This window comes from Ipomoea triloba, chromosome 2 (genome assembly GCF_003576645.1).
Source record: "Ipomoea triloba cultivar NCNSP0323 chromosome 2, ASM357664v1".
NCBI classification, from domain to species: Eukaryota; Viridiplantae; Streptophyta; class Magnoliopsida; order Solanales; family Convolvulaceae; genus Ipomoea; species Ipomoea triloba.
Window position 1 is genome coordinate 10,224,610 of NC_044917.1, and position 27,491 is coordinate 10,252,100.

Sequence of the window (27,491 nt, forward strand, 5' to 3'; positions counted from 1 at the left end):
CAAAGGAATACATAGAGGTAAAAAACAGCCTAGGTTTGCTATATATAGTTTTTTTTTTTTATCAAAAAAAAAAAAGAAAATACTATATATAGCAAACTTGTAACATTGTGGTTATAAGTCAACAGTCTAACCAATTTGGCTGAAGTTAATCGCGACTCATAAAAATTATTGTATTTTTGCTAAAATGTAATATATGTTTGTGATCTGTCAAATAGTTTTGGTATTTCATAACAATAACATTTATGATGTAATATATATAGTCCTTGTTGGAGGTAATCCCCTTGGGGCAGTGTGGCCCAACATGAGATTCAAAGAAAGCTAGTCTGAAGAGTCACTATACTAGTCAACGGAATCGGGAAGCTATTTCAATGACCCTCCTAAAACACCAACCATCCAAAGGGTCGAGGGAACTATGATGAAAGAATTGAAGAAATATTTCAAAGGAATAATCATATTTGACAAAACGGTAGAAGATTTTTTAAATCAAACAACGTTGTTTTACTTCATGGTCCATGTTGCTACATAGATTATAGTCCACAATAAAATTTTCCATTTCTTGGGTTCATTGTTATGCACTGATGTTGTTCGTCGGATGGCTCAATGGAATGTTAACTATAGATACATAATATGTTAATACGTGTCTGCAGTTAACGTGTTATGTGCCTTCAATTTATTTACAAACACATAAACTATTAACTGTATATACAAAATATGTCAAGTGCAGACACATAATCTAAAAGTTATTCAAGACTAGGATTCATAATGTAAGATAGTCCCTGGTTCATGGTATATTTTGCCGAATATTTGACTCAAGGTCTCAAACTGGATTTTGGACTATTGGATTGGATTATGGATGGGCCGGACAGGGGTAAATGGGTTGGACTAAATCACTAAATTCTATATATATTATCTATTTAGTTATTAGCAATTCGGTTAATTTCAAATTTTCGAACTGAAGTATTAATCAAAATTTTAACCGTTCACCAAATCAACAAAATTCGGTTAATAACTAAATTAAAATTCGGTTTGATTAATCGAAATTATTTCAGTGAAATGAACACCCTACCCAAAAGTGTTTGGGGCATTACTGCATTAGTGATAAACATAAGAGACCGAGCAACTTCAAGTAAATGTACGTTTTTGTACTTAACAATCCCATTTTTGCTAAGGTGTCTCAATGCATGAGCTAGTGTGAATAATTCCCTGGCCTTTTAAGTACTCATCAGGAATTGATGACTCTTGATTCTAGTATTTTTTTTATTTTATTTTTTAAAGCAAAGCCCAGTAAAACTTCATAGAGTTATCAACTACAGCTCATCATGGCAAATTACAAAAAGTTATGAGAAGAAGATAATGTTGGTGAAAATTTAGTGAGGAGGAATTAAGCAGCACCAGCTCCACCCTTGCCCTTCTTTCTTTGGATCTTCTTCATGTAGAACTCGAGTTCATTGCCCTCCAAATTGCTCTTCAAGGTGAGCATCAAGTTTACAAATCCTTCTGTCGTTTCTCTAGTTTCCTAACAACATGATTACTCTTCTTAGTCTCCTCAGCAGCTGCGGTTTCGATCTCCTTCCTCAGCAACTTCCTTCTTGGCAGGCCCTTTCTTCTTCCTACCAATGTCAACACCGTAGTGCTGGAGGTATCACTGCTTGACTGGGGCTGCATCGACCTGAACAATTGCACTCTTCACCAGAGTTTGTGTCCGAACAAGCTCATTATTCAAGGCATTGTAGACAACATCCAGGATACGTGTCTTCCTAGTAACAGCTTCACTACCCCAAGAATAATTTCCTGTGTCCAATCTCAGAGCCCTCCATTTCACATTGCCTCCTCGCACATGAACTCTTCTTACCGTTTTGTTGCTTGATAGTATAGTATTTGCAGGTTGACGGCCAAGCTCATACTTCCGCTTCTTCCTCCATGCCTTCTGCTTGCCACCAGTGGCACGCCTCTTGTGCATTGAGTCACGAGAGATACCCATTTTTTGCAGAGAGCTAAGGCATCTCCTCCTTCAATCTCTCGCGAGTATGATTATCAATCTTGTGGATGCACAAAGTTCAGGATTGCCAATCGTCCTCCCCAAAACTAAGTCCTGAAATTAAAAACACAAGATTGTGAAAGGAACTTAGTTGTGCAATTCAAGTCACTGTTGATTTTGCTAACTGAAAGTAAATTACAATCAAGTTTTGGGACAAATAAGACAGATTGAAGAACAGTATCTTCTGAGAAATGAAACTGTTCCTATCCCAACCACTTTAGAACATGTGCCTTCAGCTATACGAACAAATAAATTACTAGTGCAAGGGTTGTATATATGAAGCAAATAATCTACTATCTCCAGTCATATGATCATACGCCCCCAAATAAACAATCTAATGACATGAAGGACATTGTGAGGTACACAATATAGTGAAAACATTACCTCATTGGGAAACATTATTGAAGAGGTAGAAAGTGCAAGATATGCAAGATTGATCAGCTTTTGAAGTGCATTCATTTGTTCTTTGCTGAAAGGGCTTGATCTTGAAGGAGCATTACTCATATCAAAGGAGGTTATGTCATCATCACTATTGTCATTTGTCTGTAGTGGTGGCCCTCAAGCAATGCCTGAACAAGCAATGTTTGCGCAACCAAAAGCCTCTTTAATAAGGGCAAAGAGCCTCGTATAACAAGGAAAATTTTTCATTGGATTAAATTGTGACCAATTGTCCCAACATCACTTCCCTTTCGACTCTCCTCCCTACAGACTTCAAAGAAGGCTTCTCAAATTATTGGTAATGGTTTCATAGCAAGTATATGTCCATACACTTCATCAAGAGATTGATTTAAGCCAAGAAGAAACTTGAATACCTGCATAGTCTCAACAGTCTTTTTGAACCTAGCTTCATCAGTGGGGCATTTCCATTCATAAATCCCATAGAGGCTGAGTTGCTACCGACATCGTGTGAGAATGGTGAAGTGGTGACAGAAGATCTCCTTGTTTGAGTTCATAAAGCATACTTTCTACAACAAATAACTCAACTGTATTTTCAAAACTAGAGAAGGTTTCTCATGCTGCTTTCTAGATTTCTTCAACTGTTTAATAAAGGAGGAAATTTTCGTTCTGTTGATCACCTATGACATGACCACATTGTTCTCTGTCTTCCATGTTTTGTAGGTTGCATCTTGTTTGCTTGGAGGAACATCACTGGTAAGATAGTCTTCTTTACCTTTCCCACATACATACATCATCACAGGTTGAGACCATTGGAGGTAATTATGACCAATCAATTTGTGGTTGGTGATGGAAGATGGCTACTATTAGATGAGCCCAAATTAGGGTTAGGAGATGGGACATGAAGAGAGGTTATTTCTAATGATGAAGAGGTTGGCTCATTGGTAGCCATGGTGATAACAATTTGCAAAAATTAGGCCTTAGAACCTGGCACTGATACCATGTAGAAAGAATTGGTAGAAAACCTGCTATTTCTTATTCATTATACTCAATAATATATAATAATACAATAATAGGGAAAGGAAAAGTAAACCTGCATAATTACATAGCACTGTTCTGTCTGTTTTGTTCTAGGAAACAAAACAATTTCCTAATTCATAATATACAGACTAACTTCTTATATAGTCATAATGTTCTATAAGTCATACACACTCCTGAACATATAAAACATTTTGATTCAGGTCAGGCATCATTGCATCTATAAAAAGATGGAAATCGGAAGTATATTGAATGTTTTCCAACATCTGTATGAACAGGTAATAGAGATGTGAAATTTTTAAAATTCATAACACAATTAATTGCAAGAAAATGAGGGATTGGGATTGCCATATGAGTTGCATCTTGAAGAACAAAAGTAAAATAATAACAGTCACAGAGGGAAATATTACAGTGCTCCAGGAAAAGTGAAGGAAATTTCCCAGGGAAATCATGCAAACAAAGTATAAGTAGTATTAAGGAATGAACTCAACATATTAGAGGAAAGGAAAACAACATAATGAAAATTTTCAAAAATCAGTACACTCCTGAAAAGCACATGGACCATGAATTGGAGCCAGAAGCGAAAGCACAATTATGTAAGTCATATTGATTATCAAAAGTATATATGCCTTGATCTCTCAAGAAGACTTAGTATTTTCTGTAAATTTAAGCACTGTATACTTATTTGAAAGTTGGTGAGAGAATATTTCTGCACCATTACAGAATAACTCCATTTCTTGCCTTCTAAACATATATCGCCACCTATGCGCTAACTCCTAACTTATTTCCAGCAGCAAATTAGATTATAACTCCAGGTAGATCATTGAATGAACTTATAACAGTTCCTAGAAGATAATAGTTTAGAGAATCAATATACTTATTCTGCAACAGATTATATTTCTAAGTCTAGTTGTGATAATACGTAATCAACGCAGAGCAGCAGGGAAATTATTGATCTATGTTCATATTTGAATATAAACCTTCATTTAAACAGAAATTGTTCATTATGTCAACATATGGAAGAACTTCTGTTATAAATCAGTCCTTTGGAAGACTTAAGATCCTAATCTCCAAACCTGGAATGTCAGTCAAGCAACAGGATTTTATTATTCACATCCATCACATCAATAACAAATAGATTTATCAAAGTTTAGAGGAAAGATTTGTTAAGAGCAATTCTATCATAGTGAAATTAAAATCAACTGTATTAGGTTTACAAATCAAATTACATATTGTTATCACTACTTCAAAAGCATAAAACATCTAGTGATCTAGAAAATGTTTTCATAATTCATAAAATAAATGCTAAAAAGGCCATTTCAATTTTCAGATCATAAAATAATCAGTGAACCTAAACACTGATACCGTCAATTTTCATGCAAGTCATAATTCATTGTTTTCTAGAGTACCTTAAAAATCTAAAAGCAGCTGTGGAAGTATCCTCTCTAAATGTGTTGCTTCAATTCTATTAGTACCTTCAGCTTCAGCAATAACAGCAGCACGCTGCACAGCTTCTACATTACAGAGGAAAGAGGTGTACTTATAGAAATGGGTTTATGTTAAAATATTTACAAAGAAATTAAAAACAACATCCAATCAAAGAATAGTAGTTATTTCAAATAAGGCACTCAAACCTGCAACAAAAACTCGGAGCAGCTCACAGCTCAGCTTCAGTGCAGTTGCATTAGCTGCATGGATCAACATAAAACACATAAGGAATCAATCATTTAGATTACAGACATCTTTTTGTAACTCTCAGCAAATAAAACTGTGGGGAGATGGTCAGATGGAAATGGTCAAGATGGTGTAAGAGCTGATTCTTTAAGCTACATCCAAATGCTTCCTACAAGAATGTACAGGGCAAGGGCTGAGCATAAAATGCTACTGATTGCTGCCAGCTAAGCTGTTTATGAGCATTAATTTATGTCAATAGAAATATAAACAAATAAAATAATATTAATAATGATGATGATTTTAAAAAGGTTAAGAAGGGATTGTATATTGAAAAACCAAGTCAACTATAATTATCCAAATGAAAGAACCAAACAACCTTCCTTGGAAACACTAAACGATACTCTCCTATGATCTTTGAGATGGTTTCAAAATGTGCTCCACCTTCTATCTCAGTAGGTGAAAAATATAATCTAATTAGCAAAGCACATTGATGGAAAGAAAAGTATGGAAAATCATTTTTTACTAATGACATTTAAAACATTCTAGTATTTTTCCTTCATTCTGTGTTAGCAATTCTTGATCTCTAAGAAACATGCCAAACATAACTCTATCCGAGATACAGCATGCCCTACAGAACTTTTAGAGATTACTAAGCCAGATTAAACTGATTCTTATTCACTACTGAAGCAAACTACAGACTACTCATTACTCAATATATATAGCTTGCTTCTGACAATCTTAAAATAGGAAATTCTGAACGTTCATTCTAGTCCTACTGTAATCAACAACATACACAAGCAAGAGTACATGAAATTGATCAAATGCACAGTACTCATATCAAAATCCAAAACAAAGATTGAATTTCTCACCAAAAGTAGGGCGATTTTTCCTGGAGGCGCTAGCTGCTCCGACAATTTCGGTGTCCATAGTTTGGGGTAGATCATTTTTCTCGCGATCTGCAGGGAAATTCGTCAAAGTAAGTCTCGAAAGTGGAATCCGAAGGGAAATGATATAGAGGAAAAGGTAAAAGGAGAGACCAGCAGCTCTTCTTCTCCAAACGAGCTTGAAGATTTCGTGAACCAAGTCCTAATTTATTTACAGACCAAAAATGAAAAAAATAAAAAAAAAAAATATTTGAGGACGAGAAATCTCTGGAAAAAAAAAATGAAAAGAAGAGCATATAAAATAAAGGGAATTACAGGATCAAAAGTGGAATTCTTGTCGGTTTCCATGGGAGTTTGGATGTTGAGAAGAGCAGAATGCTACTACTCCGTTGTATTTGTTTGGATTCAAAGGGGAGCCTTTGTTTCGAATTAGTTTCCTATGATTCGCGGGATAAAAATGCGGGAATACTCACCTACACCTACTGTGCTCATTTCCTATTTATTTATTTTTTAAATGGAATATTACACTTTTCGTCCCTAAAAATGCAGGAATACTCACCTACACCTACTGTGCCTATTGCCTATCATCGAACGTAAGAGTCTCTAGGTGTAAGATCGAATGGTCTCGACTTAGAACGATTGGCACCCTAATGAGGGTACAAAGTTTGACCTTACCTACCATCGAACAGGTTTGCTAAAGACTGAGGGTTGAGATACCTTAGTCTAACGCTAACGTGAAAAAGTAAACAACAATGACAAAAACAAAGAAAAAACTACATTAAAAAAAAAAAAAAAAAAAAACCTCAGACGACCTCCTTAGGTCAAAATTAAGCCGAGCTCCGAGCTCGACCTGACCAAAACTAGATCAAGCTCTGAGCTCGACCCGATCTCCTTAGGTCAAAATCAGGCCGAGCTCCGAGCTCGACCTGACCTCCTTAGGTCAAAACTAGGTCAAGCTCCAAGCTCGACCCGACTTCCTTAGGTCAAGCCTAAGCCGAGCTCCGACCTCAACCTGACCTCCTTAGGTCAAACCTAAGACAAGCTCCGAGCTCGACCCAACCTCCGTAGGTTGAGGTTAAGCTCAAATGTCAGTTCAACCCCTTAGGGTCCAAGATCAAATCGAACACAAACTCAACACAACCTTAAGGTGGTCGAGCACGCAAAACTGAGTAAGGTTCGACTTCCTAATTAAGCTAATCTTGATCTCATCCCAGGGAGCTCAAGTTAGAGAGTTCGTTTGAAGAGGAGCTCGAGTTTTCGCATTTGTTTGAGGATTGGACCTAAAGCTTTAGAGGTCATATGAGGCGAAGGCCAAGTCTTTGCGTTTGTTGAGGTTGAACCTCAAGTCTTAGAGCTCATCCGAAGTGGAGTCAAAGTGTTCACGATTGTTGAGGTTAGACCTCAAGCTCTAGAGGTTATCCAAAGCGGAGTCCAAGTCTTCGTGTCTGTTGAAGTTGGACCTCAAGCTCTAGAAGTCATCCGAAGTGAGGTTGGACCTCAAGCTCTAGAGGTCATCCAAAGCGATGTTAGACCTAAAGCTCTAGAGGTCATCCGAATTGAGGTTGGACCTCAAGCTCTCTAGAGATCATCTGATGCGGAGTCCAAGTCTTCGTGTTTGTTGATGTTGGACCTCAAGCTCTAGAGGTCATCCGAAGCAAGGTTGGACCTCAAGCTCTCTAGAGATCATCTGATGCGGAGTCCAAGTCTTCGTGTTTGTTGAGGTTGGACCTAAAGCTCTAGAGGTCATCTCAAGGAGCTCAAGTTGACGAGTTTCTCTCAATGTGCTTAAGTTATGGAGTCCGAGATAAAAGAGCACATCGCGGAGAGCTCAAGCCGAATAGCTCGTCCAGTAGCTCATGATGAGAAACTCAAAGGGATGAGCTCAAGGTGAAGAGTTCATGCTTAGGAAGGTCAAAGCAAGAGTACTCTCTTTCGCTGACGACTTCTCGCAGCTCAGAGAGTGGGGGACTGATGATTGAATAATTACAAATCGATCCGGAGCAGGATAATACAGAGCGAACCAAGTTCGGAACACCAAGATTGGACGTGCCCGACCCGGATGGTCAAGCTCCGCACTTGGCCACGGGGTCGCCCATCCCGGCTGGGGTCGACCACCTTGGCCGAGGTCAGCACTCGGTCGAGCCCCGTGCTCGGCCGAGTGAAGGCTCTTCGCGTTAGTCCGAGCCTTGCGGCGTTTGTTGCGGTCCAAGGCGGTTGTAACTCCCCACCATCTTCTCCGGGGTAGTTAGGGTCGATTTAGAGTATAAAATCACTCCATTGTGTCTTATTGAGAGGGAGACCTACACAATTTGTCAAAAAGATTACTTTTGTCTTGTTATTACACTAGTCTTGCCTTTGTAATAGCACTATTTATCATTAATACAATATTATCTCCGTGATATACCCTAATTGTCCAACCATTACAACATTCCTTGTTAATTCTTACCTTGTCTTATCTTTAATCTTATATGGGTTTATTAATTCGGGATACCCCGAATTAATTAAATCCATCATGTTATATCCTTCATTTTTGAATTTTCCCCCCTTTATTTATTTGTATATGATGAATGCCCTTATCCAGTTAAGAGTGGTGTTAATTTTTAATTTTTTTTTCTCCTTCTTTAATTTTCATCATTATTTACGACTTCTCACGATTATAGCATGAAGCAAAACAATAGAGGAATTGACTTAGTTGCAACTTTTGTTTTAAAGTCGTACGTAGCTATATATGTCATTTCAAATGATGATTAAAGAAATATTGTTTTAAAGCGTGATTAGTGGACCAATAATTATGGAAAGAAGCAAAAAGTCCAGCTACTTCTACATGATGATTAAGAAGCTTTATTGATTCTGTTTTATTAATTACATTGAAGATTAGAACATGACCATCAGTAAATATTGAGGAGTTTATGTCAGGAAACAATACTAGTTGGCAGGAGAGATAAGGGGAAAGAGAGTAAATGAAGTGTCCCTACAAATGAAGTTCATGGAACAGTGCATTGGCAGGAAGATCCATCAATGTTGTGCGCGTATGGCGCACAGCAGCGTCCACTCGGGTGCGTGCGGTGGGCGCGTTAGGCACGCCTGACTGATCAACTTTATTATTATTATTATTATTATTCATATTTGTTTTAGTTTTTTTTTTCTTCTCCTTCCACTTTTTATTTCCTAATTACACTTATAAAAATTCATAAAAAACTGTGAAATAACTCTCCATTGATAAGGATGCTCTTATGTAGCTAATGATACGTAGTTCTTTTAATTTTTTTAAACATATAGTTAGGACACACACTTTAAGAAAAACAAATGATAATGAGTTTCATTAAAAGAAAGAAAACAAAAAAAGAAGAGAAAAATGTATGAAGAAAGAATGAGAAAAGGAAAAAAGATTGACCACTTTATTTCTATTAAACATTATTTTTAAACGAATGACGAATTGCTTTTTAATATCTCAAATCACAGTAGATTTTACATGGCATTTGGTTGTGATGAAGGAATTAGGATGGAAAAAAGTACAATTTGGTAGGAAAAGAACAAGGTATGAATAAAGTATGAATTCAAATTACGTCGTTGGATATGGTGGGATAAAATTACTGGGAATATAAAGGAAAAAAGTGATATAAAAATTAAAATGTCCTTGTATAATAATAATAATAATAACAACCAAGGGTAATAGTGTTACTGCATTTTCTTTTTCTTTTTTTTTCATTTTCCACAGCCATTGAATTGCAATTTAGAGGGGGTACCTTATGAATTACAATTCAACAAAATGAGGGATTGCAATTCCCTCCAATTAAATTACGGTGTACCAAACGGGTTGTTAAGGTATGAAGTTATATATGGGGTCATTTTCATGTTGATATGTAATAATATTGGATACTAAAAATAGTAAGATATGAAGTTATATATGGGGCCATTTTCATGCTGATATGTAATAATATTGGATACTAAAAATAGTAAGAGTGGGTACATTATGTAATTTGATAAAATTTTAAATGCTAAAAATAATAATAGATGAGATTTTGTAATTTTAAAATTTTGATCAAATTATCTTACAAAACATACTCATTCATTAATAATAATAATATAATATCAACAACAACAACAACAATAATAATATATTATTATTATTATGGTTAGATCACGATGTGTCCTGAGTAGATCATACTTATAGAAGACACTTTTACAGTTGTTATGCCATGGGCCCGGGTCCACCTTGCAAGGTGGTATATGTTCACAATTTAATAACTCTATGTTCACCCATGTTCACAGTTTTATAACTTCATGTTCACAATTTCATAATTTAATGTTCACAATTTCATAATTTAATGTTCACAATTTCATAGCTCTACGTTCACAATTTCATAACTCTACGTTCACAATTTTATAACTCTATGTTCACAATTTCATAACTCCATGTTCACAATTTTATAACTCTATGTTCACAGTTTCATAACTCTATGTTTAACAGTATCAAAACTCTATGTTCAATAATATAACACATTTTTGAATCTATATAACAAAATTGTGAATATTGAGTTCAAAAGTTGTGAATATTGAGTAATGCAATTTTGTATATTAAGTTTTAAAATTGCGAACATACAGTTCTAAATTTGTGAACATAGACTTGAGTTCACCTTGTAAGGTGGACCCGGGTCCATAACATAATTTTGCCACACTTTTAAACCTATATCATATTCAGACTGATTCCTGTTTGCACCAAGAATCCAAGATGGACCAATTAAGGGACAAATAAAGTACTGTTCATATTTTATTCTTTATAATTTTTGGTATTCGAAATTATTATGAATTAGTGTGAAAAAAATTTCCCATATGTACATGTGCACATGTAATTTAAGTCTTTAATTAAATGATTTTGTATTCATACAATAATTTAATAATAACCTAATACCTTATACCAAAGTTTTCAAAGAATACTATTTTAGCTTGTTTTAAGAAAAAAAAAACATTTTTTGGAAAGAAATTAATGAATCATGCAATAGATTTATTATTTGGGATGTTATTATATTTCAACTAGTATTTTCGTCCGTGCGTTGCACGGAATCACTTGTATCCACCACATCAAAGACTTTTGTAACTTTTAACCATGAAAGACTAAAATGATAAGTAGAATAGATAGAATTTTAGATTTTCATTTTAGCATATATATATTTTAGAAAGGGTCAAGTAGGTCTTTGAACTACATACGAAACTACAATTGAACAATGCAATCAACTCAAAACAAATAAAATAATTGAATCCCTAAACAATTCAAAATAGTGCAATTAAACCTAAACTAACTTGTAGTGCAAGTCATTGATAAATGTGGCATTAACCTTTTGAAAAATTAATTATTAATATATTTTAATAATTTGAAATAAATTTACTAAAAAAAAAAAACAACGCCCTCTTCGTCTCCCATCGGATAATCGGATAATAATAATAATATTAACACAACAACATAAACTCTGTTAACTAATCACTAGTATTTTCGCCCGTGCGTTGCACGGAATGAATTTGTTATAATATTTTAAGACTATTTGGATCGATATACCGTTATATAAATTATAACATTGAATATTATATAGTGCAATTGATGAAATTAGTTGAATTGATTATGTTTTATAATGTTTTCTTTGCTTGAATAAGAGCAAATTTAACTCACGGATAAATATTTGTATTATTTATTTAGATAATAAAATTAAGGATAAAATTATTTTTTTAAAAATATAATGTTGAATATGTACATTTATTTGATTATAAGATTAGTGCAAAAGTATCACTCAATTAATTGAATAATTGAATTACTCAATTGCTAACGCATTTTATGTACTGTTAGTGAATCAAATGTATTGTTATGAATTGAAATTCATATTTCACAAACTAAATATTTTGCCTTTTTCTATTTTATAAAAATCGAATGACACGCAAAATTGTTTGTTACATAATTGTGACTAGTAGTTGTTTGTTTGTGATGTTTTGTTGGAAGTTATGGGAGACAATGAATGTGAAATAACTGAAACTCCTCTAGCATATTAGTTGCGGAAAAAGGCTAAATATTACCTGCAAGACTTGAGGTTGGAAACAACAGATGAAGATTAGTCTAGTGTTGCATCTTATATTCATAATGAAATATGAAAAACCAAATGAGGGATGACTTAAGCTCAATGTAGATGTTGCATTGAACAAGGAGGGTGGCAATATGGGTTTTGATTGGATTATCCGAAAGGATCAAGGTGCTTTCATTGAAGCTAAATGCTTACCGTGAATGGGGTGTTTATTCTCAAAGAGGCCGAAGCCATGACTGGATAAGCACTTAGTTGGCTGAAGACAAAGAAACTGAACAATGTTTATGTTGAAACTTATGCTATTATAGTTCATCAAGGTCTTCATAATGCGTTCTTTGATTTAATTTTATGTGATGTGAAAGACATATTGAATTATTTTACTAATATCTATGTCTCTTTTGTTAAGTAATATGTGAACATGATTACTCATTTGTTAGCTAGAGAATTTTGTTCTTTGACAGATTGCATGAAGTGGTCTTTGTTCCTTCCTTTCTTTATTTTAGGAACTTTGTATTATAATGTTAGTTAAGTAATGAATGGATACTACATTGTAATCGAGTCAGGAGTACTAAAAAAAAAGTAATAAATGGATTTCTTCTCAATAATAAAAATAAAAATTGCTATTTGAAGGGCTAATTTGCAAAATACAGAAGTCTTCTAAAGAGGAAAGAGCCCTCCTTTAGCGCGTACACTACCGTACGCTGAAACACAGACATCGACGAAGAGCCAGAAAACCACTGCTTCAAACCCTCCCACCTCCCATTGCTGTAGAACATATAAAAAGAGTGATGAATTGAGTGCGAATAACATACTCAAGAAATCCCGATTCATCATTGCCATTATATTTGTGATAATTGCGGAGTATATTTGCATTCACTCCTCTTCACTGAGATCTTCTTGTTTAATTCCTAGAATGTTCTTCGTTTTGTAGCGGAGAAGGGGCCCGTAATCAGATCGCCGTTGCCGACAATGGAGCGGTCTTAGGGTTTTCGGCGACCTGCCTATTGTATATATATCTTCAATTGAGACAATTCGGCAACATGGCTCGACCAATGACCTCTACGGCTTTCCACAAATCCAAAACACTCGACAATAAATACGTAATCCTTCATTTATTTTTAATTTTTTTAAAATGTTTTGTGAATTTGAGAATTGCACTTGCATTTTCAAATACCGAGTGACTTTTGTTGCTCTGAGAGCCTTTGATTTTGGGCACTACGTGAGCGCTGTAGGCTATGTAGTGTGATCGAGGCTGAAGTACATTGTTCTAAACTTGGAATGTGAAGTTTTGAGTTTCTTTGTGGTTGCTGTAGATGCTTGGAGATGAGATTGGGAAAGGAGCATATGGCCGAGTATATAAAGGTTTGGATTTAGATAATGGAGACTTCGTTGCAATTAAACAAGTCTCTTTGGAAAATATTGCTCAGGAGGATCTCAACATTATCATGGTATCCTTCTTTGCCTCTATGATTTATTGTTTAAAACTGGAGAGTAAAAAATTGATAACAGATTCCATTTTACCTATTTAGTTGTTAATCCTAAGTAGTGACTTGGGCTTTTCTAAGTACTTGCTTTGGGTTTTAAGGTGTTTTTTTTTTTTTGTTCTTTTACATGTTTAACTCCCTTATGTAGTTCAATAAAGCTTACAAACAAAAATTGGTTTTGTTATTCGTCATCAGTAATTAATTCATTAAAGATAGTGCATAAAGAGATTGGCTTCTAATGGCATAGATCATTGATTGAAAATGAAAGAGTTTTGGAGGACTTCATGGAGCTGTTGCTGCACCAAGCACATTTTGTCTATTATTTTTACTTAAAAAGAACACCTTGGAGTATTGGGCTTCTTTCAGTTCATAAACATGGATAAAAAGGGTAATCTTGTGTAGTTGTGTTAGCTTGAACAATCTGAAAGGTATATTAAAGATAGACTGGCTCCATAAGAAACTATACTAGTTATCTGATCCTTAATGGACCTGAAATGGGTCTATTTTTGCAATAAGTTAAACTACAAAACTATGAAGGCAACTTTAGAAAAGAGGCATTGAATTAAAGTCTTTTCCACTACTCTTAAGTGCATGCTGATGTGAAATCAGCCTTTTTTCTTTGTGATAACTGATAAGAATATATGATCAAAGGAACATTAGATAAATTAATGAGATAAGCTTTTAAATGATTCTACGAATTCTCAATTGGGCTCTGTACTATTGGTGGATGGCACTGTTTAACACTTTCTGATTCTTCTTTACTTTAAACTTAGTAAACTCAGCATGCAAATTTGAAGCTCCATTAATAAAACCTTGATTTTAGCAATCTAATTGGTTCCTGCACTAATGAAGATGACTTTGATTAGTTGCTATTGTAATAAAGGTTACTAATCAGAAAAATAAATAAAATATGAATATATGATGAGTACGGAAATATAATCATTAAGTGGGCTTCCACCCCCGTTATGTCTCAGAATAATAGTTGGCATAGTCAGTGCCTCAATGGACTGTTCCATAGCACTTTGTGCAAAATATTAGGGAGAAATCATGTAAAGCCTTTTGTCCTTTTATGAAATTTATAAAAGGATAGTGAATGATTTTGGTATAAGGTTTGGGCTGTGTTATACTATGCCATTTAAATTGGGCATGATTGGTATGCATTCTGTGAAAAACTAGTTCGCTATGAAGTGTTGGAGAGGTAATCTCTTTTAGATCTGAAGCCCCTGGATTTTCACAAATTCATCTGCAAGTTATAGGAAACCAAAAGAGCATATTATGTAGAAATGCATCTTTCTTTTGTTTCTCTATATTTAGCTAGTATCTGTCAAAAACTACACCTTAGTGCCCAAGTTCCTATGGGGATTTCTTCACCTGGGAAGACAGCTTCTGTGTTTCTCTTTGCATCAGGATCAAATTTCATCAAGCCAAAGAAACAACCAATGTGCATTCAGTTTCATGGGCAGACAAGAGATAATGGAGATAAATGGGAAGGGTAACACTTGTGTGAGACGGGTCGGATCTTTGACCTCATTAATCAAAGATCCGACCCGCCTAACAGATTGAGATTTGAGACCCGTGAGACGGTCTCACACAAGTTTTTGCCAAATGGGAATTGCAGATGAAAATAGAAAATAAACTTCTATGTAAATTAGGGATACTTGAAGGCAATGCCGATTTGAGGAAAATAAAAGCATGGTGGGTTTAGAAGCTAATAGGAATGAAAGCCCTGGGAAGTGGTGTTTTTTAGTTGAGATTTATAGGTTTAAGCTTTGGAAGGGCTGTTTTTGAATATTATACTGGTATGTTCCATTTTTTTTTATTGTTTTAAATCATAGCTCCTTTCTATGTACGCGGGTTGCACCTCCTTGGTATTTTTGTTAATAGACTTCCCTTAAAAAATTCCAGATAAGAGCTGATAGGTAAAGATGATTAATCAATTCATTTTTTATCTTGTTGACTGCAAAAGTTCTCTGCATGGATGTTGATATGCTATGATTTGAGTTTGTCACTCTATTCAAGAATGTTTAGTGAGTTTTGTTATCTCTGTTTTGCTATTCATGGACCTGTTTTTAGTATAATTTGTAAAATTCTCAATATAATATTGAGTTATTGACTTAATGCTCCATGTATTCATGTTATTTGGTTTTGGATACTTTGTTCTTTGAAATTTGACTCCCTATTACTGCTTTTCTTGGATAATGCCATGGTTGATTGGGTGCATAAATGATGCAGCAAGAGATTGATTTGCTCAAGGTAAGCATACACTTAAATCTTCTGATAAAATACATGCACTTTCATCCTATTATCTTTTCCGAGCTCATTTATGATGATAATGTTTCTGTGATCTAATATGTATCTTTCTTCACAGAATTTGAACCACAAAAATATTGTCAAATATCTAGGATCCTTAAAGACAAAGACTCATCTTTTCATTATTCTTGAGTAAGCTTGAAATATCTTTAATATTGATTGATTTCTATTGTGTGACAAGTATGTATGAAAGCACACACTGATATATTGAACTTCCTTATGAAGGTATGTGGAGAATGGCTCACTTGCTAATATTATAAAGCCCAACAAGTTTGGACCATTTCCAGAGTCATTGGTTGCTCACTTCATTGCTCAGGTTTGGATAGTGTCCTCATGGATAGTTTCATTTTAAGCCCACTTATTGAAAACATCAGTTATGATATGTATGACCTTTAACTCTACTAGGTACTGGAAGGATTGGTTTATCTACATGAGCAGGGTGTAATTCATCGGGATATCAAGGGTGCAAATATATTGACAACGAAAGAGGTATACTTACTGCATCTGTTTTCTTGAGAACTTGAGTGCTATTTTCTTTGATCTATTTAGTGGTCCTTTTTCCATCCCTTCTCTAACTTCTTGATATGTCTAGCTTATTTTTTAAGAGTATGATATGGATAATTTCTGTTCTCATTAAACTCCAGTTATGTCTTATTTGATTTTACCTTTGATTTTGCTTGTATCTTGTATATGGACATGTGGTCACATCTGTGCAGTACTTACTAAAATTATCTTAATGAAAATCCAGTTCGTTTTCTATTTTTATTTTAAATTTTGGCATAATTACCTTTTTCTTCTTGATATGCTTTTTAGGGTCTGGTGAAACTTGCAGATTTTGGTGTTGCAACAAAGTTAACTGAGGCGGATGTCAATACACATTCAGTTGTTGGAACACCATATTGGATGGCCCCTGAGGTACAAATGATTTTTTTTTCCTTTTAGTTATTTTTTGTGTTTTTGACGTTTTGGAAGTAGGGCTTGAATTAATTGCTATGCTTTCATTTGATTTGGATATGATTGGAATCCTTTTTTGTTCATTGTATTGTATGTAGATTTCTGATGTAACAACTCCATTTTTTCATGAGAATAATTTATTCACAAAAGCTTATATGCACCATGGTGGTGCCACATGTGTTTTAACATTTATATCATCAGTTGAAGACTAACCCCTCTTTAACATCATCTTTACACCAAACATAGGTTCACTAGGGCTGAGACACCCTTTGAGCATTCACCTGTGACCTGTTTCTATCTATTATAGACTTGCAATGTTGTTGGTGAGGGCTGGCTATATGTCATGGCTTCCTGGACATTTTCTGAGTTTATAAGCCCTCCACATGGCAAAACGTTCTTTTGTTGACAGCAGCATTACCCAATTTATACTAAAAACAGCAAAAACATATACTGTGCATATCTGATGCTAGCTCACCCCAGTGCAAAAAGAGATGGTTACCATATATATTTTTTTATTCCACACAAGAAGAATCTATTACTTGAGGTTTGCTCCATCTCTGGGGATTATCTCAAGTCAGATCCTAGCCATAGGTAACAATGCTATTGAGTGAAGAAACACTTGGGTGAGCTCTGGTATTCTGAACGACCTTATATTTGATAGTTGATTCGTTGCCCAACACAATGAGCTTGCAGAAAGAGTTGACAGAGTATCTATCCTTCTGTTACCCAATCAAAATATTTTCATATGGAATTGAGCTCAAGCTCACATTCATGAAATCAAGTTGAATAACTACTCATCACTTAACTTCCCTGCTGACATTGACTGCACAAAGTTGTGGGAAATAACCAAAATCAGGAGTTGTGACTTGAGTTTGTTCTTTGTGACATCATGACATTGCTAAATAATGGTTGTGTTTCTTATTGGTTTCACTTCTTATCTTGAATGGATATTAAATGATTAGATACAAGAATAGATAAATATGCATGTCTGATGCCCTGATACTCCATTGCATGGACCTTAGTGAGTAGTGATGTAACTGATATTGGTTAATAGCAGATATTCATATAAATTATAATCAACTGATATCTAGTTAAGGTTAATGGATTATGTCAATCCCTAAGGTGAAGAGGCTTACAGTCCCATGCACCTACCGCTATCAGATTCCCCCTCCCCACCCCCCACTTCCTCCCCAAAATAAAATAAAATAAAGAAGGGAAAGGAGAGTGGGATTGCAAAGGGTCTGGAGCTATAATTAACATGTCAGTTAAGTAGTAGTGACTGTAAATTGTGGTTCATCTTTTCTTTATTAATATTTAGAGCTTCAGGTAATTGAATTGTCTGGAGTATGTGCTGCATCTGACATCTGGAGTGTCGGGTGCACTGTTATTGAGCTCCTTACCTGTGTACCTCCATACTATGATCTCCAGCCCATGCCTGCACTTTTTCGGATTGTACAGGTGAGCTTTTGTCACTAGTGAGTGCTGCCCACTTTATTCTTTTTCCTTTTCTTTTTTCATTTTTGGTGCGTGTGTGTGTGTGTGAAAAATGTACAGCATTTTAAAATTTTGGATTCTATGCATTTTCTTGTTTGGATTGATTTGTAAGAGATTAAATTACTGATCCTCTGTGCTCAATGTAAATGCAACATTTTATTTATTTTGTCAGGATGAACACCCGCCAATTCCTGATAGTCTTTCTCCTGCTATTACTGATTTCTTGCGTCAATGCTTCCAAAAGGTAAAATGGAAAAGTATGAATTATTTATAACAGTCTTATCTCTTGTTATTACTTATTTGATTTATTTCTTGTAGTGCTTTATAAAGGCAAAATAAAATATATTGCTGCATGTCTTGTGGTTGTTATGTAAGGCTTTTTTTTTTCTGGTCTTGAGAGAATTCTCTATCCAGGCATTTTGCTCTGGTCATTGGAATTCTCAACAGATGCCTCTTCTTGTATCCTGAAAATATCCTTTTGGTTTATATTTTCTTCTTAAAATATGAGACAAATACATGGGAAATGCTTACACTACATGAAGATAGAAATTGATATGATAATTGCTTTTGCCTTTAGTTTTGTAGACATTTTGTATGCTGTATGTGCTTTCAGTTGCTTAGAAATTGACATTATATTAGTCTCTCAGGATGCTAGGCAAAGGCCAGATGCAAAGACACTGCTTTCACACCCTTGGTTACAGAACTCAAGGCGTGCTTTGCAGTCCTCTCTACGTCATAGTGGAACACTAAGGTATACTTTGTCACATTGCTTGAACTTGCTTGTGGTGTTGTGATTGTAGATTTAGCCCTTATAAGTTGGAGAAAAAACCTGCAGTTTCATGCTTGAAACCGGTTTTACTTTAGTCATGCTGTCAAATATTTTTTTATTGCCACTAGATTATCTTTCTATGGATTGCAATTTCTATTATGTCCATTGGTGGATGTTTCATTACATGATGCCTTGCAGAAATATAGAGGAAGATGAATCAGTAGATGTAGGAGCATCAAATCAAGATGATCACAGCGCTGTTGAGACCTCCTCTCCTGACAATGCAAAAGTATTCTTGAATGTGCTACAGTATTCATAAGAACTTGTTCATACTTACCAAGTTGTTATGTTTCAGTATAGTAATACAACTTGAATTGCAGGATACTGGCTCAGTTTTGCCTTCTCTGCAGGCTGCTGAGGTTAGCAAGTTGACTGAGACAGAAAAATCCAGTAATGATCATGTTGAGGGAAAAGTGGATAACCTCGAAGACGATGTTATGTCAGATCAAGTTCCCACTTTAGCTATCCATGAGAAACCTCATGTACAAAGCAGCTCTGTTAGATTTGCTGGTAATCACGAGGCAATTCCTTCAAGTTCTACAGATCTTCATGAGCCACAGTTAGATGAGCAGGAAAAAGTCTCTGGAAATGCCATCCTTGAGCCCTCTGAGTCTAGAATGGAAAATGGAGGGCCGAAAAAAGTTGAAGAGAGGTGGCATGCTTTGCATGTTGATCATGGATCATTTGGTTTCAGACACAATAACCATGGTCATACATCTCAAAAGGTTATGTAACAAAATCACCTATCTCTTCTTGCTTCTTGCTGTTGGAACCTTTTGCTAGTATAGTTAGAGTATGATTAGGAACCTTACGTCCTTACCTATGTTCTAGTTTTGGAATCATACATCTAAAACATAACTGCTATATTGTTTTTTTATCAATAAAAATTCAATTGTTATACTATGTTATTCTGTAATTCTTGATATATTTCCAGTTCTAGTTTCCTTATGTACATTCCCTTGCTTAATATAAACACCATTTCTGACATATTTGGAAAAAGCCCTAGTTTTTCTTTTACAGATTACCTAGCTTATATAAATGTCTCCTATAATACCTTTTTTCACCTAGTTTTATTCTTTACATCAATACATTTCAATATTTTTTTTTATCTCTTTATTTCCATTAAATCACAAAGCCAGATATATCTTCAATATATTTCTTATTGGAAGCATCATTACAGTCAAATGAACTATTGAAGACTCATCTTTTACATAATTATAGTTCTTATTAGAGAACATTCCTTCTGTAGATCCTATTGAAGAGTCTTCTTTTACATAATTATAGTTCTTATTAGAAAACATCTTCTGTAGATCCTTTTTTTTTTTTTAAAAACCAAGAATAATTTCTTGCCCTTTCTCCTTTGAATTATTATTCTCTGCTGATTGTGTAGCTCAGTTTTGTGTTTTCAATTCTATTGTTTTCATCTGCTTTACACTTGCTGTTGTTTATTTGACACTCAATTCTTGTACCTTCTGATGTGTCCACTTCTCCAGGCAATGAAGGCATTGGTGAATTCTGGAGGCAATGAACTTAGCAGATTTAGTGATCCTCCAGGTGATGCATCATTGGATGATTTATTTCATCCGCTAGAGAAAAATCTGGAGAATCGGACTCCTGAAGCATTTTCTTCTGCATCTTCATCACATATAAATCAAGACAATGCATATCCTGAATCTGGAAAAAGCAACCTGGCTACCAAATTAAGGGCTACAATTGCTCAAAAGAAAATGGAGAATGAATCAGGACAGGCAAATGGTGGAGATTTACTTCGTCTTGTGATGGGAGTTGTGAAGGAAGATGTAATTGACATAGATGGTTTGGTAAGTGTTAAGTGTATCAATTTGGTGTTTTGGTTAACATCTCTTTTTATTGATATTTGACTCTCTTGCTTTCCAGGGTTTTGATGATAAGTTGCTTGCAGAAAATTTGTTTCACCTTCAGGTAGTATTGCTTTCTCTCAACTTCTCCGATTGGTTACTAATGCAATACATTATCCTTGATGAAATGAATGATTTACAAGATAATTTGTCAAACTTCTTTTCTGCTAGGCTGTAGAGTTCAGCAAGTTAGTATCATCTTTAAGACCAGATGAACCGGACGATGTGATTGTCTCAGCATGTCGGAAGTTGATGGCTTTCTTTCCTCAGCGGCCTGAGCAGATAGGTGGTTTTGTAACTCAGCATGGCTTGCTCCCTCTGATGGAATTACTAGAGGTTCCCAGAACTCGTGTATGTAATTCTTCATGGTGCTCTATGAAATGGTTTATATCTCATATCTGACTTGTATATTTGATAAAGCAGTTGCTCGACTCATTGTGTTTTGCTTGTTTGAAATTTTCACATATTTCAGGTCATATGTTCGGTATTGCAAGTACTAAACCTGATAATAAAAGACAATACAGACTTCCAAGAAAATGCTTGTCTTGTGGGCCTTGTAAGTAGTACACTGTTTTTACTTCTAAAGAGAATAGTTAGGCACCTGTAATCATCACATTTTGTTCAGTAATTATCAAAGAGTTGACTCTATAAACATTCAATCTGTTACACTTGGTTGATGCCTGGAGTTGCCTGGATAAAACTTTTATCATTGACATTTTTAATTTGGGCCTTACAAAGTCACAAACTGATCTTGATATTAGCAAGGAGCTGAAAACTATTGCTTTAATCTCTTGCAGCAGCTGGTGAAATATTTTAAATAGCCTTGCAGCAACTATTACAAAGTCACAATTAAATTTTTAAATAGCCTTGCAGCAGCTGGTGAAATATTTTTTTTTTTTGGTGATGAGCTGGTGAAATATTGAATATGACCTTTGCTTGCTTTGATGTCAAGGTTCCTACCTCTTTCAAAGTTGTTAGAAATCTAATGCGATGAAGACTCTGATACTCATGCTGGAAAGTCAAGAGTGATTTAGTTAAAGAGTTAAGTCCTGTAAATTAGCACATGTGAAATGATGAGGCAGACTCTCATTGCCTATAAGTACATAGGCTCTTGTAACTAATCAAGCTATCCATTTCTTATGATGCTTCATGTCTTCTTCTCTAGTAATTCTAAATTTTATTCTACTTGCTTCTGCCTTACTTGGCGGGTGGTGGCACCTTGCCCTGTCAGAACTTTCAACTCATTATTTCTTAACAAAAGTTTTAATTTTTTAAGGTCCAGTTTGGGTGAGCTATTGTCAGTTCGTTCAGGCTTATCTAGTTATCTACTGCCACAAGCAAGTTTATTGATCTTTTACTGTTTTTGATAGACTTATGGAAAGAGTTTATTGATTATAAAACTTTGTTTTGAGCTTATAAATGCCAAATCTATAAGCTGTTAAAGCTTATTTCATGGAGCTTATTAAAAGTAACTTATACCAAAAGAACTTGTCTATTAGTGTCAAGAATGAACTTTGATGCATTTAGCCTGCCATCTGAATGTTTATTTTGTATTTATTAATTTATCGAATGAAATGAAGAGAAAACCTGTCCATAATTAGAAGATTAATAGCTTTGGTGGTTGGGATTCTAAGTTTAGCACTGTCATCTTACACCTCTGGCCCCCTTGACCAAAAGGACTGAATCAAGAAGAGTTAGTAAAAGATTTATTTCTGTCAATGCTAGGCTCCATGTATTAAATTCTGTTCCATTGCATGATAGATTCCTGTTGTGATGAGCTTTGCTACACCTGATCGTCCTCGGGAAATTCGCATAGAAGCGGCATATTTTTTTCAACAACTTTGTCAATCAAGGTATGGAATCTGTGCCTTCTTTCTTGTGTTCATTACATTAATCATATTGTTTTATAACCTAAAGATGGTGCTGATGTTGCAGTTCATTGACACTGCAAATGTTCATTGCTAATCGTGGCATACCTGTTCTTGTTGGCTTTCTAGAGGCTGATTACGCAAAATATAGGTTAGTGGTTTATATACTCTAGTGAATAAATAGTTTTTGTTTTGTTTTGTTTTGTTTTTTTTTTTTGTTTTTTTTTTGTTTTTTGTTTTGTTTTTTGTTTTTTGTTTTTTTTTTTTTTTCCATTCTTTCCCATGGTTTATTTTTTCGTACATTTCATGTGGGAAGGGGGTGGTGGGATTCAAACTTAAGTCTACTACCTGAAAAAGGGTGTAAATTACCGAGTTACACCCTGAATTCCTTTCCCATGGTTTATTGAATCACTTGTTTATCAAGTTATTATTCAAGAATCAAGGTACCCTGTTTCTTTTGTACACCAGAAATGCTTGCTTTTTCCAGAGGAATTCTTGACTCTTTAATGTTGAGAATGCCTCTGTCCCCCTCCCTCCCAATCTTTCACTTTCTCTCTATTTTTTTTGCCTGCATAATTTTAAGTTTGCTGCATGGTTGTGCATGATCTGTTAACATATATAAATAAAAAAGTACATTCACTAAAAGTAATTTTCTTTCCAAATTCAGGGAAATGGTGCATATGGCTATTGATGGCATGTGGCAGGTATTTAAGCTTCAGCGTTCAACACCTAGAAATGATTTTTGCCGTATAGCTGCAAAAAATGGTATACTGCTCAGGCTTATAAACACGCTTTATAGCTTGAATGAGGCAACTCGTCTTGCTTCAGCTTCTGGAGGTGGGTTTCCAGCAGCAGATGTCTTAATTCCACGACCAAGGTCTGGTTCTCTAGATCCTAGCAATTCCTCTTTTATGCAGAATGATGCATCACTTTACGGAGTTGATCAGCCAGATTTACTCAAACATAAGCATGGAGATCACGTTTTGCCTGCTGGTGCACAAGAACCTTCACGCACATCATCTTCTCAGTCGCCAGATTCCAGATTCTTTTCTCTGGAAAGTGAGAGAATTGCGACAGCAGAAGCTTCAGGTTCCTCAAAATTGCCTGATGCAGCCAATGTATCATCTAAGGATTCTGCATCCAAAGATCGGGAAAGTGTTGATCGATATAAAAATGATGTTTCTTGGGCTGAGGTTGATCTTAGGCAGCAAAGAGGCGCTACTGCAAATAGAACATCCACTGACAGGCCTCCAAAATTTGCAGAAGGGACATCAAATGGAGTTTCAGTTGCATCAGCTACCCAGCAAGAGAATGTTCGACCACTTCTTAGTTTGTTGGAGAAGGAACCCCCATCTCGCCATTATTCTGGTCAGCTTGAGTATGTTCGCCATCTCACAGGGTTGGAGAAACATGATAGCATACTTCCTCTGCTTCATGCTTCTTCTAATGATAAGAAAACAAATGGCTTAGATTTCTTGATGGCAGAGTTTGCAGGTAATGGCATCTAGCTAGTTACTGCTTTTTCTATGAATTGTATTAATCTCTGGCTCTTTTCTAACTTTTTCATGCTAGCTTGACATTTCAACTTATGTACAAAACTCCTTACTCCAATGCATTACCTTATAGAAGTCATTTCACTTTTTCTTCTTTTCTCAAGAACATGTGTTATTATTCTGTTAAATTATGGCTTATTGATGACTCTGCAGAGGTTTCTTTACGTGCAAAAGAAAATACTAACACAGAGACATTACCTAAGGGTACGCCAAAAGCTGCAAATAAGAAGGTAGGTCAAGTGGCTTCTACTGAGGGAACTGCATCCACCTCTGGACTTGCATCTCAGACTGCATCAGGTGTATTATCTGGATCAGGAGTTCTAAATGCTAGACCTGGAAGTGCAACATCTTCTGGATTGCTTTCACATATGGTATCACCTTGGAATGCTGACATTGCTAGGGAATATTTGGAGAAGGTAGCCGACCTTCTACTTGAGTTTGCTGCGGCAGATACAACCGTAAAATCCTACATGTGTAGTCAAAGCTTGCTTAGCCGTCTTTTTCAGATGTTTAATAGAATAGAGCCCCCTATTCTTTTGAAGGTATGGAGAATTTTGATATCAGAACTTGGGATTTCTCTTTTTTTCCCACTTTCTGCCTTCTGACTGGTCACTGTATTACATGTCCATACCTTTTTTAGTTGTTGAAGTGTATTAATCACCTTTCGACCGACCCACACTGCTTGGAACATCTTCAGCGAGCAGATGCAATCAAATATCTTATTCCTAACCTTGACCTCAAAGAGGGGCCTCTCGTTCCTCAAATCCATCATGAGGTTAGCCTATTCAACTTTATGTTCTGTCTACAGTAGTTGTTGGATGATATTATATACAATATTGCTAGACAAGAATGTAAAAAGCTCCACTTGTGAACATAGGGTTTAGTTTAGTGGGTAATTGCTCACCCTTTGATCACAATGGTTTTGATTAAGTGGCATATTCGCTTAACTTTATCTCAATATGGAGTCAATATTCTGTGATATCAAGCATACTGACTTCTTTTTTATTAAAGAAATATGGATTCTTAATGATGAGGACCTTTTAGTATTGGTTTGACAAGTAGGCTTTATGGTTGAAATGTTAAATATTATTGGAACAGACTCTGAAAACTAAAAATATACAGTTCTCTTTTCTTCTGAGGCTGTTGTTGGTTCTTTTGTCTGCACCTAATGGATTTTAACTTATATCAAATTGGTTCAGATTCTCAAACTTTTGACTCTTAATGTCGATAGGGAATTTGTACTTTGTTATCTGCATTAAAATAGAGGCAGTAAAAACTGAAGTTCCACATTGTGCTCTGCTATTGCATGAACTTGAAGAACCAAGCACCTATTGTCTGCTTATTGTTTATAACGAATTGTGCAAATATACTATGCTTGTGGGGATGCCATTCTCACCATTTTTTTTTCTTCTAAAGGTTCTCAATGCATTATTCAACCTCTGCAAGATTAATAAGAGGAGACAAGAACAGGCAGCAGAAAATGGAATTATCCCACATTTGATGCTTTTTATAATGTCTGGTTCTCCATTGAAACAATATGCTTTGCCTCTTCTATGCGATATGGCTCATGCATCACGCAATTCTAGGGAGCAGTTAAGAGCACACGGTGGATTGGATGTGTACCTGAGCCTTCTTGAAGATGAGCTCTGGTCTGTAACTGCATTAGATTCCATTGCTGTTTGTTTGGCACATGACAATGACAGCAGGAAGCTGGAACAAGCATTACTTAAAAAGGATGCTATACAAAAACTGGTTAAGTTCTTCCAGTGCTGCCCAGAGCAGCATTTTCTGCACATACTGGAGCCATTCTTAAAGATAATCACGTATGTGGCTTCTCCAAGTTTAGCTTTTTATACTGCAAATACATTTTCAAAGTGGATCAATTTGTCTAGTCTTGGTAATTGTATGCTCCAACTGGTTTTGTTTCTTAATAGTATGATTAATTTTAAATGCAGGAAATCATCACGAATAAACACCACTCTGGCTGTCAATGGTTTGACTCCATTGCTGATTTCTAGGCTTGATCATCAGGATGCTATAGCTCGTCTTAACCTGCTGAAGTTGATAAAAGTAAGAAAATAATTTTAGTTACTAATTTCCTTATTTCTACATGATGTTAAGAATGGGATATTGAGCTTCATGTTTGACTTACAAGGTTGCCAAATATAATAGCTAGCTACAAGTGAAATTAAGTGCTTACAAAGACCCCTCTCTCCATTTTGTCGTCTGATCTCAGAAATAGATGAATTTATATCACACAATAGATATTATAAGATAATTGTGCTGAATTTTGTCATCAGAAAGCATCAAGCAGTCTATATATAAAATAAATAGAACCAATTAGACAGGCACTAGCTAGATTTTGGGTCAAGGCGTTGTCTTGATCTGATAGATTTGTATTTGTTGGGAATTAAATAGTTAAGCTTGGTATGTGAAGAGTGAGAAACTGTAGTGGCAAAATTAGGATCCCTTGTCCTTTTAAGGGTACACATAGGCTATCAGATTGCTGAGTATAAAGTTTTATTATTTGGGTGGCAGGCTGTGTATGAGCACCATCCACGTCCTAAGCAGCTAATTGTGGAGAATGATCTTCCTCAAAAGCTTCAAAATCTAATTGAAGAGCGCAGAGATGGACAAAGTTCAGGTGGGCAGGTTTTGGTGAAGCAAATGGCAACTTCACTTCTTAAAGCGCTTCACATCAATACTGTTCTGTGAAAAGAAAAGAAAAGAACCGTTGCTTAATTGTCTATATTTTTTTTATTCTTGTTGAGCTTGTAATTATTATTTTTGATTGTATTAAATGTTGTATGGTGGAAATCCTTTATGTGGTGAGCTATTTTTTAAGCTGAGGGGTTTTTGTATTAAGGTTGTAATTTTTTTTTTACACGGAAAAAGAGGAATGTGGATTGAAATTCGGAACTTTTATAAAGCCTCCTATTGTAGAGTTTGTGCATCGCAAGCTGTTACCATATCAATTTCCCCACTCTGTCAGGCATTAGCTTTGATATTCTTGAAATGGAAAAG

General features: G+C 35.3%; 2 protein-coding genes and 1 pseudogene across 3 annotated transcripts; 1 reads left to right on the plus strand and 2 right to left on the minus strand.

Annotated features, from left to right (window-relative positions):
* Window positions 1–1,229: 1,229 nt before the first annotated feature.
* On the minus strand, window positions 1,230–2,899 carry LOC116011134 (annotated as a pseudogene).
* Window positions 2,900–4,659: 1,760 nt separating this feature from the next.
* LOC116011135 (protein MHF2 homolog) lies at window positions 4,660–6,486 on the minus strand. Its single transcript, XM_031250652.1, has 5 exons — window positions 6,346–6,486; window positions 6,184–6,232; window positions 6,016–6,102; window positions 5,107–5,160; window positions 4,660–4,986 (listed from the first exon to the last, which is right to left on the minus strand). The coding sequence occupies exons 1-5, from the start codon at window positions 6,376–6,378 to the stop codon at window positions 4,883–4,885; spliced, it is 327 nt and encodes a 108-aa protein (XP_031106512.1). The 5' UTR covers window positions 6,379–6,486; the 3' UTR covers window positions 4,660–4,882.
* A 6,284-nt stretch (window positions 6,487–12,770) lies between these two features.
* Window positions 12,771–27,436, plus strand: LOC116007021 (MAP3K epsilon protein kinase 1-like). Of its 2 annotated transcripts, none has more exons than XM_031247586.1 (24): window positions 12,771–13,198; window positions 13,412–13,546; window positions 15,815–15,835; window positions 15,951–16,024; window positions 16,118–16,208; window positions 16,298–16,381; window positions 16,706–16,807; window positions 18,173–18,304; window positions 18,513–18,584; window positions 18,988–19,091; window positions 19,308–19,398; window positions 19,490–19,894; window positions 20,663–20,989; window positions 21,066–21,110; window positions 21,218–21,397; window positions 21,519–21,602; window positions 22,808–22,899; window positions 22,982–23,065; window positions 23,582–24,408; window positions 24,621–25,009; window positions 25,108–25,242; window positions 25,884–26,290; window positions 26,423–26,537; window positions 27,006–27,436. In XM_031247586.1, exons 1-24 carry the CDS (start codon window positions 13,139–13,141, stop codon window positions 27,180–27,182), a joined length of 4,233 nt encoding a protein of 1,410 aa, XP_031103446.1. In that variant the 5' UTR covers window positions 12,771–13,138; the 3' UTR covers window positions 27,183–27,436. The 2 variants fall into 2 exon arrangements, with proteins under 2 accessions (XP_031103446.1, XP_031103454.1); XM_031247594.1 differs by having other exon boundaries at window positions 19,520–19,894.
* Window positions 27,437–27,491: the final 55 nt, after the last annotated feature.

Excerpts from the sequence above, each read along its gene's own strand:
- LOC116007021 (XM_031247586.1), top strand. The coding sequence starts at position 13,139 with ATGGCTCGACCAATGACCTCTACGGCTTTCCACAAATCCAAAACACTC. Across the intron at positions 13,547-15,814 it reads AGGATCTCAACATTATCATG|CAAGAGATTGATTTGCTCAA; the intron begins GTATCCTTCTTT and ends TAAATGATGCAG. Across the intron at positions 19,399-19,489 it reads CCTCTCCTGACAATGCAAAA|GATACTGGCTCAGTTTTGCC; the intron begins GTATTCTTGAAT and ends CTTGAATTGCAG.
- LOC116011135 (XM_031250652.1), bottom strand. The coding sequence starts at position 6,378 with ATGGAAACCGACAAGAATTCCACTTTTGATCCT. Across the intron at positions 6,233-6,345 it reads AGAATTCCACTTTTGATCCT|GACTTGGTTCACGAAATCTT; the intron begins GTAATTCCCTTT and ends TAAATAAATTAG. Across the intron at positions 4,987-5,106 it reads GCTCCGAGTTTTTGTTGCAG|AAGCTGTGCAGCGTGCTGCT; the intron begins GTTTGAGTGCCT and ends TCTGTAATGTAG.